This window comes from Mauremys mutica, chromosome 5, assembly GCF_020497125.1.
Source record: "Mauremys mutica isolate MM-2020 ecotype Southern chromosome 5, ASM2049712v1, whole genome shotgun sequence".
NCBI classification, from domain to species: domain Eukaryota; kingdom Metazoa; phylum Chordata; order Testudines; family Geoemydidae; genus Mauremys; species Mauremys mutica.
Genome location: NC_059076.1, coordinates 72,863,876 through 72,880,874, shown reverse-complemented (window position 1 = coordinate 72,880,874; position 16,999 = coordinate 72,863,876). Strand labels below are relative to the sequence as shown.

The following is a 16,999-nucleotide window of genomic DNA, read 5'->3' as shown; positions in this document are numbered from 1 at the left end:
GAGACTTAGGCCCAGATTTGTAAAGGTATTTAAGTATTGCCGAGCTCAGCATTGCAATGCTTAACTGATTTAGGAGCCTAAGTATTTTCATTTTACCCTTTTTCTTACCTTCAATGAATACTTCTGCTGAAGTACTATCAGAGCCAACAGAATTTGATGCCAGGCAAGTGTAACGTCCAGTATCGTCCTCAAAGGCTTCTGCTATGACTAGTGAATGAAGGCCTCCACTTTCACAATGGATCTGAATATCAGGGGAATTCTGCAACTCTTTCCCTTCACAGAACCACCTGCAGTTCACACATGAACAGGGACAGAATATAAAAGAGAAAAAGTGTTGATTTGCATCTACCACTAACAAAATGGTATGAAAAATTGTTGCAAACTCTAAACAGCTATATACATTAAGGAAAACTTATTGCTTGTTTTTATATTTCATGGAACCTACAAAGAAATACAACTTTCTAATATAAGATGTATCTCAAGCTTGCTTAACAAACGTACATACTTACAAATTGCTATTAATAATTTCCTTAACTTCTCTTCAGATACCATTAACACATTGTACATTTTTAAAAAGTAACTTGCATTAAGCACTTGGAAATTAAGTTACAATTTAATCTCTTGTTTTGAGAGTCAAAGGTGGTATGTGAAGGCAAGGAAACTCCTTTGTATTCATTACAAATCCTCCATGTAGAATATGTGATTTTTTGTTATCAAATTTGCAATCAAAATAGCAAAGCCATGTCTTATGCCTTCTCTATCATTAATGTTTTTAAGGTTCCTACTAAAATATGACCTTAGTGATTCCAATTCCGATACAAATGGTATAATTCACTCTTGACAGAGTTATTCCTTTCCTAAACATCCAGAAGTCTGATATGGAGGGCTCCAAAGTGATTTATCAATAGCAGTACACGCACACTCTCCCTCCCGACCTTCATCCTTATGAATAGATTTTTTTCATTATACAACTATGCAAATACATTGAAAGCCTGATTTACTTCAATTAAAAAGAGAAAAAATGTAAGGAATTTTCTACTTCAGAGCAACAAAAGATTCAAAAGCCCTTTGACAAGATTGTCCCCTTAGTTCTTAACCACTTCTTAGTGTTTGTCTGCAATTCTAATCTTCCATTAATTGCTTCCATCTGAAACTTTTTGCTTTGTTGGCATCTTGTCCTGAAAACAAAAACAATAGAAGCCATATCTGTTGCTTTTCCTAAACTTAAAAAAAAAAAAGTGATGCAGTGTTAGGGTATCTTCCATTCCTGTTTAAGAACAGTGCTAGAGATGTCAAATAATAAAGGTCAATTAGGAGCCTTTACAAATGGACTGACCTGTTCCTATTTCATTCTAGCCAAATGGATAGAATAAAATTACTTTGGTTTCCTTTTCATCTATGATTAGCAAAACAGGAAGATACTTGGACAATTTGCCTCTAAAAATATTAAATCTGAATGACTACATTCATTTTTATTTTATATCCTAGAGTAAAAATGATGCCTTTTCCATTCAATATCTAATGGATTTACACGAGGTAACTCCCATTAACACTAATGAGAACTGTGCACACAAGTCCCCTGTGCAGATGAAGAATAGACACAATATTCCTCAAGGCTAGGAAATGTTGATAATGGAACTAAAATCCTATACCATTCTGTTTTGTAACTGAAGACTAACAAGCTCCTTTTGTGTGTCCTATTGTGCTCAGAGCTCTACACACACACAGAGACTGCACCAGTTAGGCAAGAAACAAATAAACTTCCTTTTGTTTACTCAATAGCCCCATTTGGCCTAGTTTTACAATTATCTGGTTTGGGGACAAATTTATCCAGTCAGTTCACATGCCAGTATAAACATTTCTGTTCCTCCCCCACATCCCCTTCCTATTTTGCATGAGGAACTTCAACTACTACATCTGCCATTTAGACTGCCAGAGTCCTAGACTTCGATCACCTTTTCTATAGGCTAAGAGTTTGATAATATAGAGGAAGGCAAGGCTGATCCAGAATTTCTGGACTGATAACTATAGCCAAGACCCTATAAAATGGGGAATCGGAAACCTAACTAGCAATCCTATTCCTCTTTCCATTTCCTTTTCTTCCTTCTGGAAACATCTTTCAAGGCAAAGACTCTATTCATAGCCTAATTACTTTCTTAGATAGGGTCCAGTTTTAGTCTTGTGCAGGTTTAGACTTCTAGTAAGTCTCTATTGTCACCCAAGTTGCTTTTACTCCAAATATTTATGGTACTATGATTTATATGGTCATAAAATGTCTGCTAATACAGTTTGTACCAGGGAGATTTATCTGGTGAGGTTTAAACAAAGTTATTTTCTTAGGAGGGTCAGTTTTATTTTCTTCCCCTGATATGTGAGAGATTTATGTGGCTATCAACTAGCGACCTCAATGGGAGTTATTGCAAGTAAATCTTTATGTATTCTGTAACTTCTAGTTGAGGTTGGGAGTCACCATCAATGACCTATCATTAGAAAAAAGAACATGAATCCCAACCTTCCACATCAGTCACTGCCTCGTTTCAGTAGCTGAAGCCAGAAGATCAAAACACAGTAGTAAGCAATTCAATACAAAATTACCTCAACCATCTTTAATGTGATGCTTGATGAACAGGAAACAGGCCTGATTTTTTACTACACTCATCACGGTCATTAAGAACAATTCATTCCCCCATTTCTGATTGCAGTTGCAACCTAGTAATTGCTGTTTCATGAAATGCAGAGACAATGTTGGAGATGTTGGTTACATTAGCTACGTATGTTTATTTCATAACATTTTCAACTCAGTTTGGGTATTTATTGTGAATTCCTCAGGGGAGAGCTGAAAATTAAGTCTACTGAATGAATGACTCATTGAAGTTTTTGTTTTTCTTGCAATGAACTTGGTAGGTCCCAGTTCAGTTCACATGAAGTAGCACTAGTGTAATGGATCCATTAGCCACCCAGAAAGGTGTTTTTCAGCTTATAAAGCTGGATGAAGTGTTAAGACTTGCATGCACTTAAAAATGGAATTTATGTTTAAAGCAAACTAGCTTTTATACAGCATAGGATATTCCATGGAGAAGATTGACAATCAATAAATTACACCTTTACACTATGGGCTTTGTCATCCCTATTGCTGTTTACCGTGGAAAGGTTCAGAGGAGAGGAATTCACACTCAAAAGGCCCTAAAAATTGAAGAGGAAAGGCAAAGGAAGCCTTCTAGTATCATTTTCTCTTTCAGGCGCTACTGGCATTTTGGAATCATGACTGATCAGAGAAGAACAGTCACATGACTCTTATGTGAAAATTCCTCTGCAAGTTTGCACTAGCTAGGTCCATTTCATAGGCGACTGATAACTGCTGATGTGGGAGGGCATAATGGTCCTCCCTCCCTTCCCCCCAGTCACCGTCAACTTCCTGGTGACTGCCAAGGCACCCTCCAGCAACACCCTTTTGACCACGGCACCCCTCTGACCACAGCACCCTTGGTTGGTCGCTCACATCGCCTGTTCTTAAAGCTTACCCTGCCATGATTGGCCTTAGGGAAAATGGCATCCTAGCACTCTGCCCCACTGCCTTCCTGGACTCCCCAACCTCAATCACTCTTGGACCCTGCTGCCTCCTCCAACTCCCTCCCATTGCCCCTGGCCCCCACTGCCTCGCCCAGCACCCCAACTCCTCCCTGGGCTCTCCCCCCACACCTGATTGCTCCTGGCCCCTGCTGCCTCCTCCAGCTCCCACCCATCGCCCCAGGGCTCAGAACCCCAGCTCCCGCAGGCTCCACCGCCTTCCCCACTCAATGCCCCAACTGACTCCCTGAGCTCCAGGCAGGCTAGTCCAGACACATACTCGATCAGGTAACTGGCTGCCAGCCAGTGAGGAAGGAATGTGACTCAGCAGGCACCCCTGCTCTCTTTTGGCAGAGAGCAGTCTCAATTCCCTGCTCTTGGCACCACTAGTGGGGCTCGGCAGGGGCACCAGCTAGTGTGGCTCAGCAGGGGCACTCACCGCTGGTGTCTTTAGTAGGCACAACCCTTCAGCTGTGCTCAGCCCATGCTGGCAGAAATTGGAGGGGGCCATGTGACCCCATGTGCCACCCCATGTGTCACCTATAGTCCATTCCTTGCTATTTACTCCCTTAGGGGGAGAAGAATTATGACCCAGGTGTGGATGTGGAAGGCAATGGCAATTTTGCTCCTGAGGGAGGCATTCTACCAGAAAATTATGCCCTGAAGCGTAGCATAGAAGAATGGGCCCACAGTCCAGATGTTCTGAGAGGAGGATTTCTCTGTGGTTCTCAGAGTGAAACAAAATTTTGTACTTCATATGTTCAAAGCACTGTGTGCAAACATTAATTAGTTCTCACACCACCCCTCTATGATATCACGTGTATACATTGGGTGGGTGGGAAGAGGGGAAGTACACAGGCAGAGGGGTGAAATGACTTGACTAAGATAACACAGCGAGTCTGTAGCAGTTCTGGGATCAGATGTTCTAACTCCCACCTTATGCTCTTTTCTTTAGATCAGTGATTCTGAACCAGGGGTACACATAGAGGGGTCTTCTGGGGTACATCAACTCATCTAGATATTTGCCTAGTTTTACAACAGACTACAGAAAAAGCAATAGCGAAGTCAGTACAAACTAAAATTTCATACAGACAATGACTTGTTTATGCTGCTCTATATACTATACACTGAAATGTAAGCACAATATTTATATTCCAATCAATTAATATTATATGGTAAAATGAGAGAGTAAGCAATTTTTCAGTAAGTGTGCTGAGACACTTTTGTATTTTTGTCTGATTTTGTAAGCAAGTAGTTCTTAACTGAGGTGAAATTTGGGGATACACAAGACAAAAATCAGACTCCTAGAAGGGGTACAGTAGTCCAGAAAGGTTGAGAACCACTGCTTTAGACCATCTAAAGAGAATTGGCATAGTCTAAAGTAGTGGTTCTCAACCATTCTGGACTACCATATCCCTTTCAGGAGTCTGATTTTGACACCTCTGTGCCTTAGTATCATTACTTCAGCCATTGCACCCACTGAATTTCAATGGCACTTTTGCCCCTAAATCACTTGGGCTCCCTTGAAAGTTCCACTCTTAGGAGGCTAACCTCAGTCACTAGTTTAAGGATCTTGGCCAATACTCCTTACTTCTTCTCCGAAACGGCTGTGTACAATTGTTGTGGGTTATCTCAATGGTGACCACATTTCAGTAGTCTCTGTAATTGATCCCTGCATATTTCAGTTTGTTAACCTTACTACATCACTTTGGGATCCTTTGCAGTGAACGGTACTGTATTAATGCAAGACATTATATCCTAATCGGGCACGTAACAGCTCAGATAACTTTAAAAAAAGGGTTAGACTAGCACTTTAACATATTTCAAGTGACAGGGAAGTGAATTTTGACTGCTGTGCACTCTTTCATTCTCTCATATAAGTAGTTCCACTCCTCCCACCCCCCCCGCAAAGCTTTTTTACTGGCTATACTTAGCATCCTAATTTTTACTGTGATATGCTTACATGAAAGAAAAGAATGAGAGATGCCAGCTGTGAAACAGTTTGTATATCATGCATATCATGACAGGAGTTAGTCATTCATACCATTTGTCTATCTCCTTCACTCCTCTTTCCCTCCTGCCCTGACAATCCTCCGAGTATGGAAATGCATGTGTGTCTGGGATTTTAATGACCCTGAACAAAATATTAACAGTTGAGCAGCACACTGATTGACCAAATACCAGGGCCTTAAGAAAAACAGTTCAAGCTTTCCTCTAATGCATAATCCTGCTGTAACCTATGTTTAGTAAAAGTAACTGAGGAATAAGGAGGGTTTCCTTTCCACACACTCTTAAAAGTTAATTTAAAATGGCAGCTGAAGTGAAATTTAAAGACATAGCCTGAGGGAAGAATTATAATAGGGCACTCCAACCCCTACAAAATGTGAAGAGAGATAAGTTGTAAATTAAAAAAGGAATTTTTTTCCTTAGTGGTATTAACTATGGACAGCAAGAAATGCTAAAAGGAAACAATGTAGTATTGCTTTAGTGGTATAGTCAGTGTTTCCATTATACTGTATAAATTCCTATTTTGTAATTTTCCTATAAAAATTAACCACTGTATCACACGTCCAGACTGCAAAACATTTCCATTTGCAAACTTTTTCGTTTACAATTTTAAAAAGAAATCAGTTTCACCACATCAAAATTAGAGTATATTGCTATAAAGAGATTAATTTATGCTTCTAGTGTATGCATAACTCAGTTTTACACAAAAAGTAATTTGTGTAGCAATTAGGATACATTTTCATATATAGTCCATATTCTTAGCTTTATATATTATAAAATTACTTCAGATAATGACAGACTCTTGCTACGTGTATTTTGATATCTTTAAAAAATCCATCAAGATTTTAACCTCTGAAAACAATAGAAAAAGGTGTAGCTTCTCTCTGAATGCCTAGCTTAGTGGGTCCAAAAATGAATTTACAGGGCTATTGTGGTCAAGCTAGTAAAAAAAAAAAAAAAGTACATGACATTGCATGATCTCTCTCATTTATTCTGGACTGATCTCTTTAGTAATCTAATTGTGATCTTAAAACTCTCACTGACCCGAGAGTATCATATTCAGTGGAACAATTGCAGGATTAGTCTCTAAGAGTATGTCTATACTGCAGTTAAACACCCACAGCCGGCCCACATCAGCTGACTCGGGCTATGGGGCTGTTTAATTGCAATGTAGATGTTCAAGGCTGAGTTGGACCTTGCAGCAGGCAGGGTTCCAGAGCCCAGGTTCCATCCTGACCCCAAATGTCTACACCAGGATTAAACAACCTTGCAGCCTGAGCCATGTGAGCTGGAGTCAGTAGACATGAGATAGCATGGGTGTTTAATTGCAGTATAGACATGCCCTAAGGAGGCAACAGTTTTTCCTCATGCAGCGTGTGAAGACCAAAAAAGCTGCTCTGGATTTGCTGCATTTTCATTGTGTTGTGGAAGGAAAGAGGCATAAAATTTGTTCAAGAGAATTCTTGTCCCTGGAAGCAGTTTGTTTACCTGCCGCATCCGCAGGTTCAGCCCATCGCAGCTCCCACTGGCCGCAGTTTACCGCTCCAGGCCAATGGGGGTGGCAGGAAGCAGTGGCCAGCACATCCCTCGGCCCACGCCACTTCCCGCTGCCCCCATTGGCCTGGAGAAGCAAACCGCGGGCAGTGGGAGCTGCAATTGGCTGAACCTGCAGACGCAGCAGGTAAACAAACCGGCTCGGCCCGCCAGGGTGCTTACCCTGGCAGGCTGCGTGCCAAAGGTTGCCAATCCCTGATCTAATACATTGTAGTTTTGTTTACCTAGAGCATTTGCAGGCATGGAGCCCCTCAGCTCCCTGTTGCCACGGTTTGCTGTTCCCAGCCAATGGGAGCTCCGGGAAGTGCCGGCAAACCGTGGCTACAGGGAGTTGAGGGGCTCCATGCCTGCAGATGCTCCAAGTAAACCAAACGTCCCGATCCACCAACAGCTTACCCTGACGGACCAGAAGGCAAAATTTTCCAACTCCTGAAATATAGGGTCGGCTTATGAAAGGGCCATACAGTTTTTGCTATTTTTAATCTATCCATTTTGGGGGGTTGGCTTATAAACGAACGGGCTAATGAACGAGTATATACGGGTATTCCATTGAAGTTGATACACACACTGAAAAGATGTAATAACCTAAGGAAAAAGACTGCTAAGTTAGTTTCAGGTATACCTCTAACTCGATATAACACCGTCCTCGGGAGCCAAAAAATCTTATCGTGTTATAGGTGAAACCGTGTTATATTGAACTTGCTTTGATCCACCGGAGTGCGCAGCCCTGCTCCCCCCACCCCGGAGCACTGCTTTACAGCGTTATATCCGAATTCGTGTTATTGACAAATCCAGACAAGGCATTTGAAGTTGTAGCTGAGACTGTCCTTAGCTCATATCTTAGCTGAGTATTGCAGAGGTTTCACAGCTTGTATAGTACTACAGATATATGCGAAATGCACTATAATAACTAGATATCATAGAAGACCAGTTTTACCATCCCTGAACATTCAAAAATCATGAGTCCACCCTAAAAGATCATGGGATTGACTTAAAGCACCCAAGAATTAAGATATTAAAACTGGGGGCTTTATTTGCCTTTAGTTTGAGTCTTTCAGGAGTCTTATTTCTAGACTTTTCTCTGTTACCTTGACACATACATGTTTCCTTTAAAAAAAGAAACAGCAGAGATTATCATAACATGACTGCAGGAGTTGGGACTAGCAGAAAAACACCAAAACATGACAAGAGCTGTGATAAAATCATAGATGGTAAAATTTTACCTTCAGCTTACCAGTTTTTGTCAGTTTGTATTCAAACCTAGTATTAGACATATTGTACCATCAGGTTAAAATTGGCAAAAAATGTTTTTTTTAAAACCAGTTTTATTTATATCTTAGATTAGGAGAGCTTTTTAACCTTATTTACTTATCTTTGTTTACCGTTTGCACTTTGCTCATCTTGGATCATGAAATTCTGCTGGCTTCAACTGAGTTACCAATGATTTAAACCTCTGTAATGCATCAGAATGCATGTCACAAAATGACAGCCCTGAATTTCAAATTCACTACTGCCCTCCAAACTCATTCATATGCCCACCTCGTCTTACTTGAAGATCTTCTAAACTGTTCCAACTTTTAGTTATAATTATAAAATATTATTCTGTGAGACATGAGCAAGAATCAAAGCACTTAAACATATGACTAATCCAAGCCTTTTCAGCAAAAACATTTGGAACTATGCCTTACACTCTGAGATTTACCCCATTAAAGTTAAGAGACGCAGCAACAGATTTGGCCCAGAACATCATCGTTCTTTAAAAAAAAACTTTAAAAATAATGCAGTGGATAAACTTTTGTTTGGATTCAAGTGTTTCTCTGAGTGGTTTAGAAACTTAACCCTACATCTTTGTGTTGGTGGATGAGAACTGTGAGGGTGTGTAAATTTGACTAAAAACAAAAGTGGAACTAACTAGTATCTTTTTGCACTGGTTTTATAACAGAGCAAAGTTTGACTCTGTATATTTATGAAAACCTACCATATAGATAAGAGCCAGTAATAAAAGAGTCTGATGAGACCATTCTATTTTAGTAAAATTTCATATATAAACACAATGAATCATATTCCAGATGGTTTCTGTATTTGTCCACATGCATATAAAATATAAATCAAGGAGAAATGTGTGAATTCACTGACTGATGGGGTATCTGTAAATTCAGTTTTCACCATGGCTCAAATTAATTGAAGGCAGAATGAGAAAATAGGTTTTGCTTTTCAAACTGCAACAAGTTAATTTATTTTCAGTATTAGCATATGGGAATGCAATTAACACTAGATCACAGAGATTATTTTCCATATAGAAAAATGGCCCTTAGTAAATACAGAATTTTTGGGATGCATAGTCAAAGTTATCTAGAGATATTACTGTCATGCAGGTACTGATGTCTTTGTTGCAAGAACTCAAGGTAATGTCCCCTGCTGATCAGTCCCCCTTGGTGGATATTAATATTTTCAGGTGACCTTGACTGTATGTGTGTTTTTCTAGACCTTTATAATTATTAAAATATGTATTACTTATTTGAAGAGTTTAACGGGAGGACAATTATGCTTTAAAAGTGAAAATCTGCCAATTTTCTCTTTGGAGAATCTGGTTCCAGGTCTCATGGGTGCATTTATACCATGAGAAGATTAGAGATAACAAAGAAATGACTCATTGTGAAAGCTGATTTTTCCATAGCACAGTGGCAAATGATATAGGTATCATACTTTAAGTAATCCAGTTTTAACAGTCATCCCGCAGAACAGGAGGCAACTGTGCAGCTGTTATTCATTCAGTAAGAATAAGAAGCAGATCATCCTTTTCTTACTGGCAGAGAAAAGAGCCTGGTCTCCTTACATTGAGAAAAAAGACTAGAAGATTCTCTCCTTCAGTCCAGTCCTCTGCTTAGAAGACTATTCTGTTTCAAAAGATGAAAGATTGGCCTAAGAGTGGACTGTGCAGCAGCTTTATCTCAGTCAGATCACTTACAACATAAACCCCTTTCAAGTACAGGAGAAGGGAGTGATGGATGGCAGAGTGGATAACAAGCCTTTCACTTCTCAAGACCGAAGTTTAAATCCTACCTTAGGTCACAAGCAGGGCTGGCTCCAGGGTTTTTGCTGCCCCAAGCATTAAAAAAAAAAAAAAGCCGTGATCGCGATCTGCGGCACTACCACCTCCACTTCATTATTCGGTGGCAGGTCCTTCGCTCGGAGACGGAGGGACCCGCCGCCGAATTGCCACCAAAGAGCCGGATGTGCAGCCCCTCTCCGTTGGCCGCCCCAAGCACCTGCTTGCTGAGCTGGTGCCTGGAGCTGGCCCTGGTCACAAGATAACTGTCTGTTCTTGCTCTTATTTATCCACATCACAAAACCACTACACAGTTTACTAAAAAGGACCCCAGTTGGCATGGTCTGCTTAAGTACTGAAAAGTTATAGGTGTGGATTAAACCAAACATGCATTTGGAAGAGCTGCATGTGAAACCTTGTGCAGTGTTTTCTGCTCTATATTTGGCTCAAGTCAGTAGTCTAAATCCTTCACTTTTATAAGCAGTAACATAACTGACAAGTAGGGCTGAGTAAATATTTTAAATAAGTAATATTTGCAAATATTAATTCCAATTAAAACAGAATTTGTGTCATCTGTATTTGTGACCTCTTATTTATATAAAACTGTGTGTGAAGTTTTGTTCACAAGAATGTACTTGGAAAGAGAAAGTGTTAAATTCTCATGCAAATATGTATTCATACATTAATATGTATTTACAAGAGAAGTGTTTGTGCGGTGTGGCAGAGCTCCGACCTTGTCCCTGTGGGTCCCATGCTTCTAGGCGGTTTATGCTAGCCTCAGAGGCTCACTGCGACCTTCCACGCAGCCCTTCTCTCTCTAGGGCCAGGGTTACAGTCTACTGAGCCCTTTTCATCATAAGCCAGCAAGGAGGTTGGTGACAGAACTCCCACAGTCTCTGTTGTCCCTAGGGCTTATTTCAGAACAGTTTAGTCTCCTGTCCTGACAAGGGCCTGTCTTCCCTTCCCAGGAGGTGTTTCTGTAGTGGCAGGTTGTGGGGGGAACCCAGGCCCGTCCTCTACTCCGGGTTCCGGCCCAGGGACCCTAATGGTAGCAGCTGTTGGCAGCCAACCTTTCACTGCCAGAGTTGCTACATTTCCCTGGGCCACTTCCCCACAGCTCTCCTGTGTCTCCCTTCTTCACCCTTACCGATGGCTTGAGGGTGTCTTCATTAACCAGCCCTTCAGCCGCACTTCCTCTCCTCTGGCTCCCTGGCTCTCCCCAGCCTGACTGGAGTGAGCCCTTTTATAGTATCAAAAGGGCCTTACTTAGAGTCAAGTGTTCACATTACCTTAATGGACTCACCTGACTCTTAGCAGGTTAATTAGAGTCAGGTGTTCTCATTAGTCTGGAGCAGCCCCTGCTCTGGTCACTCAGGGAACAGCAAACTGCTAATCCAGTGGTCAGTATATCTGCCTTCTACTACTTTGTTGTACCCAACTGGCCTGGGTCTATCACAGTGGGTATCTTCAGAGCTCTTTGTGGGTTTGGGCAATGATCAGAGCAGGGAACAGAAACACTACCAGATGCTGTAGGGTATGTCTGCACAGCAGCTAGGAGTGAAACTTGCCTAGCAGGGCTTGAACTATCATGCTAACATGGATGTTGCAGTCCACAGAGACTTGCGCTAGCCACCTGAGCTCAGACCCAGGGGCTGAGTGGGCTGTCAAGCCCACTCAACAATATTGATAATAATAATATTCAACATTCAATAATATTCAATATTGATAATAATATTCAAGCTGCTGCCTGAACCACAATATCCACACAGCTATTTTTAGCATACTGCTAGCATAAATCTGTCTACCCATGCTCGGAGACTCGCTCCCAGCTGCAGTGTAGACAGACCCTTAATTAAGGGGCATTCAACTGTTGAGCACCTCTGAATGTCTGGGTGTGATAACAGAGTCAATTTCTCTCCTCTGTTGCCTCCTGCAGGCTGCCAGCTGATTTTGATGCATTTTCAGTGGCTTGGCCCTCCAACCAAAGTAACAAAGACCTTTTCAAGAATTAGAGTCCAGCAAATAAACAGTCACTAGCCTCACTAGGGTCTTCAACCCTGGCTCTGAGCCCTTTAAACTTAATCCTTTTTTGGGCTCTCAATTAAGGTCTGCCCCCTTTTGGGGTTCACACAACTTTACTGGTGGCTGGTGGGGGAACCTGGGCCTGCCCACTACTCCGGGTTCCAACTCAGAGACTCTATAAACTTCATTCTTCTGCTGCTGTTTCCTTGGGCCTTTTCCTACCAGGCACTTCTATCTCTAGCCCTGCCTCAGGGCTAACATCCTTAGGTCCTTCTATCTCTGCACTCCCAGCTATGTAAATTCAGTGAGCCATAGAATTTGTCTGATTGCTGGGCTCCTTTGATGAGAAAGGAGCCTCTTGTCCACTCCTCTAGTCCCAGCCAGGAACTGTACTGTTAATCCCCTCCAGATCCTTTTATCTGGGCCAGCAGGGCCCTTACTGGCCATTGCTAGCTGCTCTAGCCCTTGTGGCAGGGCCGCCCAGAGGATTCAGGTGGCCTGGGGTCTTCGGCGGCAGGGGGCCCCCGCTTCGGCGGTAATTCAGTGGCGGGGGGTCCTTCCGCTCCGGGACCCGCCGCCGAAGTGCCCCGAAGACCCGCGACGGGGGCTCCCCGCCGCCGAATTACCACAGAAGACCCGGCGGTGGGTCCCACTTCAGCGGTACTTTGGTGCGGGGGGGGGTCAGCCGAAAGGACCCCCCACCGCCAAAGACCCAGAGCGGAAGAAGCTCTAGGGGCTCGGGCCCCGTGAGAGTTTTCTGAGGCCCCCGGAGCGAGTGAAGGAACTCCGCTCCAGGGGCCCGAAAAACTCTCGTGGGGGCCCCTGCGGGGCCTGGGGCAATTTGCCCCACTTGCCCCCCCCTCTGGGCAGCCCTGCTTAGTGGACTGTGGTTTCCAATGTGTCTGCTCCAGAGAGGCCTCTCTAAGCAGACCTGGAGGACCCACCTTCACTACTCTGTTCCTCCCACATTGCCACTTCCTGGTATGGGCTGTAGTAGGAGCATGGGGCGTCCTGTAGGGAACTGCAAAGGCCAGGTATACCCTGTTACAGGCCCACAGTTAGGATTTAAAACTTTCAGAACTTCAAGCTGCAAAGTTGTTTAAAAAGATTTTTTGGAGCTATTTTATATCTTTCTTCCTCTACAAAAACAGGTGAACTTACTTTTTCCAACTTAAAAATAATTTAAAAAAAAACCAAAACAAATTACCACAGCCAAAAAGCTGAAAGTTTCAGAAAGTTGCAAATGAGTGAGGAAAGGGGATTAGGATGGAAACAAATAAGAAACCTGACCTGTAATGGGATGGAACTCCCTCATAGCTACAAAACCTTTTCTGACAATGTAGAAAAACATCCAAAAATATTTAATAAATGTATATGGTATTCTATTGATTAACAGTGCGATGATCACGATTAATTATTTTTGTAGTTAATTGCGTGAGTTAATTGTGATTAATTGACAGCCCTAATACCCACAAAGCAATATTGTTTCCCCCATTTTGGTCTTGAAGAAACAATTATTGGAAACTGGACACACTCTTAAGTATCATTCCCAGTCACAGGAAAAAGTTGCAGACATTTTTTGGACCTCATGCCGCTTTGAACCTTCTACAGACATGGTTCATGATGACCGACTAGAAAAAAATAAGCTGTGAATACATAAAGGAAAAAACACTAAATAGTTACGCGGTATATTTTGGGGTACAACATTTAGCAGACTGCAGAATATTTTGTGTTGTAACCTAACTGCTATGGGCAGAAGATAAGCGGTTGAATGGAGGAAATAGTGTTTAACTTTTAAAAAAGCAAGAAATATAGCTAATAAGATATCTATCTATCATTACCCTGATCACTTTACTTATCCAGTCTGCTCTGTCCCTTTTCCCACCCTACAGAAATCTTTGTCTTTTTAGACTTCACGATCTTTGGGGCAGGTTTCTCTTCTTCGGTTTAGAAAGCACCTTGCACATTTTGGCCACGATTGCAATACCAGCAAACACTGGTTTCATAGTTACCCCTACTAATGTCAATAGTTGTGCTGGCCACTTCCAAGTTATCAAAGTATAAAATACAGAATGGTTTATAAATGTTGAGAATGAGAAATTGCAGTCATAAAGGTGGGTAGAGGTGCATACTCAGCTAATTTCAAACTAAAGTTATTGTAGGTAGTTAAATTACTCATTGTTTAAACCCGGATTACATACAAGAATGAATATGGTTTACTTTATTGAACAATTCCTTCTTTCTTCCACATGGAGTTTTTATGTTTCTATATAATGATTATCACAGAAGTGTGAAACAGTAGCTATAGTACCAACTTCTAACATAAGGAAAACAGGGGCAGCTGGCACATACAGCATTTTCAGCTAACTAAAGTTACTGCATGTGGAACCCCCTGTAGTTTTAAGTATGTGACTTCCCAGAAACTGAGCAGTAATTTTTTTCCTTTAGACAGCTAATTAAATTGAATGTTTTTGTACAATTTCCTCTTGGGGACTGGAACATCTTACCCTGAAGTCAAAGTGTGGTAGACATTATTTACATCTGAAATTATTTCACTAATTCATTTGTCAGTATGTCAAGCAGCCTCCTTCTGTCGGTCTGCGTTGTTCTGCCAGCAGCATATGATTTATTTGCTGTTTTGCCACGTAAAAGGATTAACATCTTTCTTTAAATGGTTGGATTATTAGATTGCTAAATTAGAGATACTTCTCCATTCTTTATTCACTCTATCTTATTCACACTATGTGGAACTGGCTACACAGTCTCTCAGTTTGTTAGCCACAACATTACTTGTGCAACTACAAGAAACACAATCAGCACATCAGGCTTTTTATTTTCCTGGACGATAAAGACAATGAAGTAAGTATAGCTCACTTCACTGCCCAGGGGTCTTCCCTAAAAGCCCTCCTATAATGGGAGGCAAGATAAAGTTTCCATATATTTTAAAGAATAGCATTCAAATGCAGTCAGCCCTGTCTCTTGGGAAACATCTCAAAACAGCAGCTGGTTAAGAGAGCAGATCCAGTACATGAGTAAGCTGTATGGGAAGTAGTTTTCCCACTACTAAATGGACAACACGCTTGGTTTCTGGGGAAGCAATGAGAGGGCTAATTAATTTTTTATATACAAATAGTTTACAAAATCAATTGGGCCTGATTCATAACAGTATTACTCCAAGTTTTATGTCAATGTAACTCCACTGAAATAATTGTTGGTTTCATTAGGAGTTAGTATTTCAGTGGACTTACATAAGTGTAGAACTGGAATAATGCAGTAATGAAGCAGGCTCTATAGCTATATAAAACTACAAGCCTGGCTCATGACTGCATTACTCCAGTTTTGCATCAGTGTAACTCCGCAGAAGTGCATGTATACACAGCAAACCCCTTTGCTTGAATAAATGAATATATTTCACCAAAATATTATGCATATCAAAATGAACTTGAACAGATATTTTTATTAATATTTACTGTCTGTTAAGAGTTGACAATGCACTTCGCTCTTAAAACAAGAAAAAAACCTACCACACCCCCAAAGTACAGCAAATTGCTCCTTCAAAGAACTTGTAATCTAAACAAGACCCTTGGTAGACAGTATACACTACAAAGCCCAGAGAAATGAATGGCTAGGATTATTTATTTATTAATATTATAGTTGATCCAATTCTTGTGGGCACTGTGAAGTTGTAGGTCTAAGATGGATACAAATAATATTAATAGTGCTACAAAAATGAGGCCTTCCAGGGCTCATGGTTGATCCTGGTCTTCAATTTCCCATAATATCTGATCTTGTTAAAAAAAAATGAAATGAAAACAGTGATCTTTTTCTAACTTCACTGTAGTCAATATGCAACCTATAGGTTCATGTGCGTAACTCTAGCTCTTTAGTTTAAGATGCAGAGACTATTGATTTCATCTCTGGAAGACCCAGTTCAATCCTCACTGTCAACTACCACATTTACAATTTTTCTCACGGGGTGCGGAGGAATAAAGTGAGCAGGAGGATGCAGTTATTCAGTCCTAAAGACAATAGAGCAATCCATGTAATACTCTACAAACACACACACTATGTGTCATGATACACTGCATCCACTGTTCTCTTATCTGAGTGTAAAAGAGTTTCATGTCAATCATGACTCTCTTGATTTCAGTCCTATCAGGAGGTCCTATATTTCCCCCCACCCTCTATCACCACAAATATATTTAGCTTTTATAAAGAATCCATAGGAAAAGACTTCAAATTGTCCTATTATCACTTATTGTCAGCAATCATGATAAACTGTATACCAACTAGGTCTATATAAAACACACGCAGTATTCAACTAATGGACTAACAGAAAAATAATTTTATAAGTAATAAGAGTATGGAGTTAGTGTCTGAAAGATGATTTCACATTCACATATAACTGATAAACAATAAAGCAAAGACATTTTGCACCACACAACAATTTGGGTCCTATTCTACCTGTTGGGGTTTTTTTTAAATGAAGCCATGCATTTTTATAATGGATCCACAAACATGGTCTTGTTGATGGTAGACTTTTTTTTTTTTACATGTTGTTGTCTTTCAGAACAGGTGCCGTTGTAAATCTCAGCAATTCTACTTTACAGACTTTAGATGAATATAATGCTCTTCTCTGGCCTTTGTCGGACCTCCTGCATAACATAAGCCATAAAATTTTACCCAATAGTTCTTGCATCAGACCCATAACTTCTGGCTGAATATGGCAGGTAGTTTAAATTAATCAAGATTGGATATCCTTCTAAACTAAGTTTCCTCAGATTTAATTCCCCCATTCAA

General features: G+C 40.9%; 1 protein-coding gene across 6 annotated transcripts in view; it reads right to left on the bottom strand.

Annotated features, from left to right (window-relative positions):
* The window catches only part of PALLD (palladin, cytoskeletal associated protein), a 328,370-nt gene that overhangs the window by 205,108 nt on the left and 106,263 nt on the right, over positions 1-16,999 (bottom strand). For all 6 annotated transcript variants that reach the window (XM_045017800.1, XM_045017801.1, XM_045017802.1 and 3 more), the window contains one exon: positions 109-287. In XM_045017800.1, the coding sequence (XP_044873735.1) occupies positions 109-287 (179 nt within the window). The remainder of the gene's footprint in view (positions 1-108; positions 288-16,999) is intronic.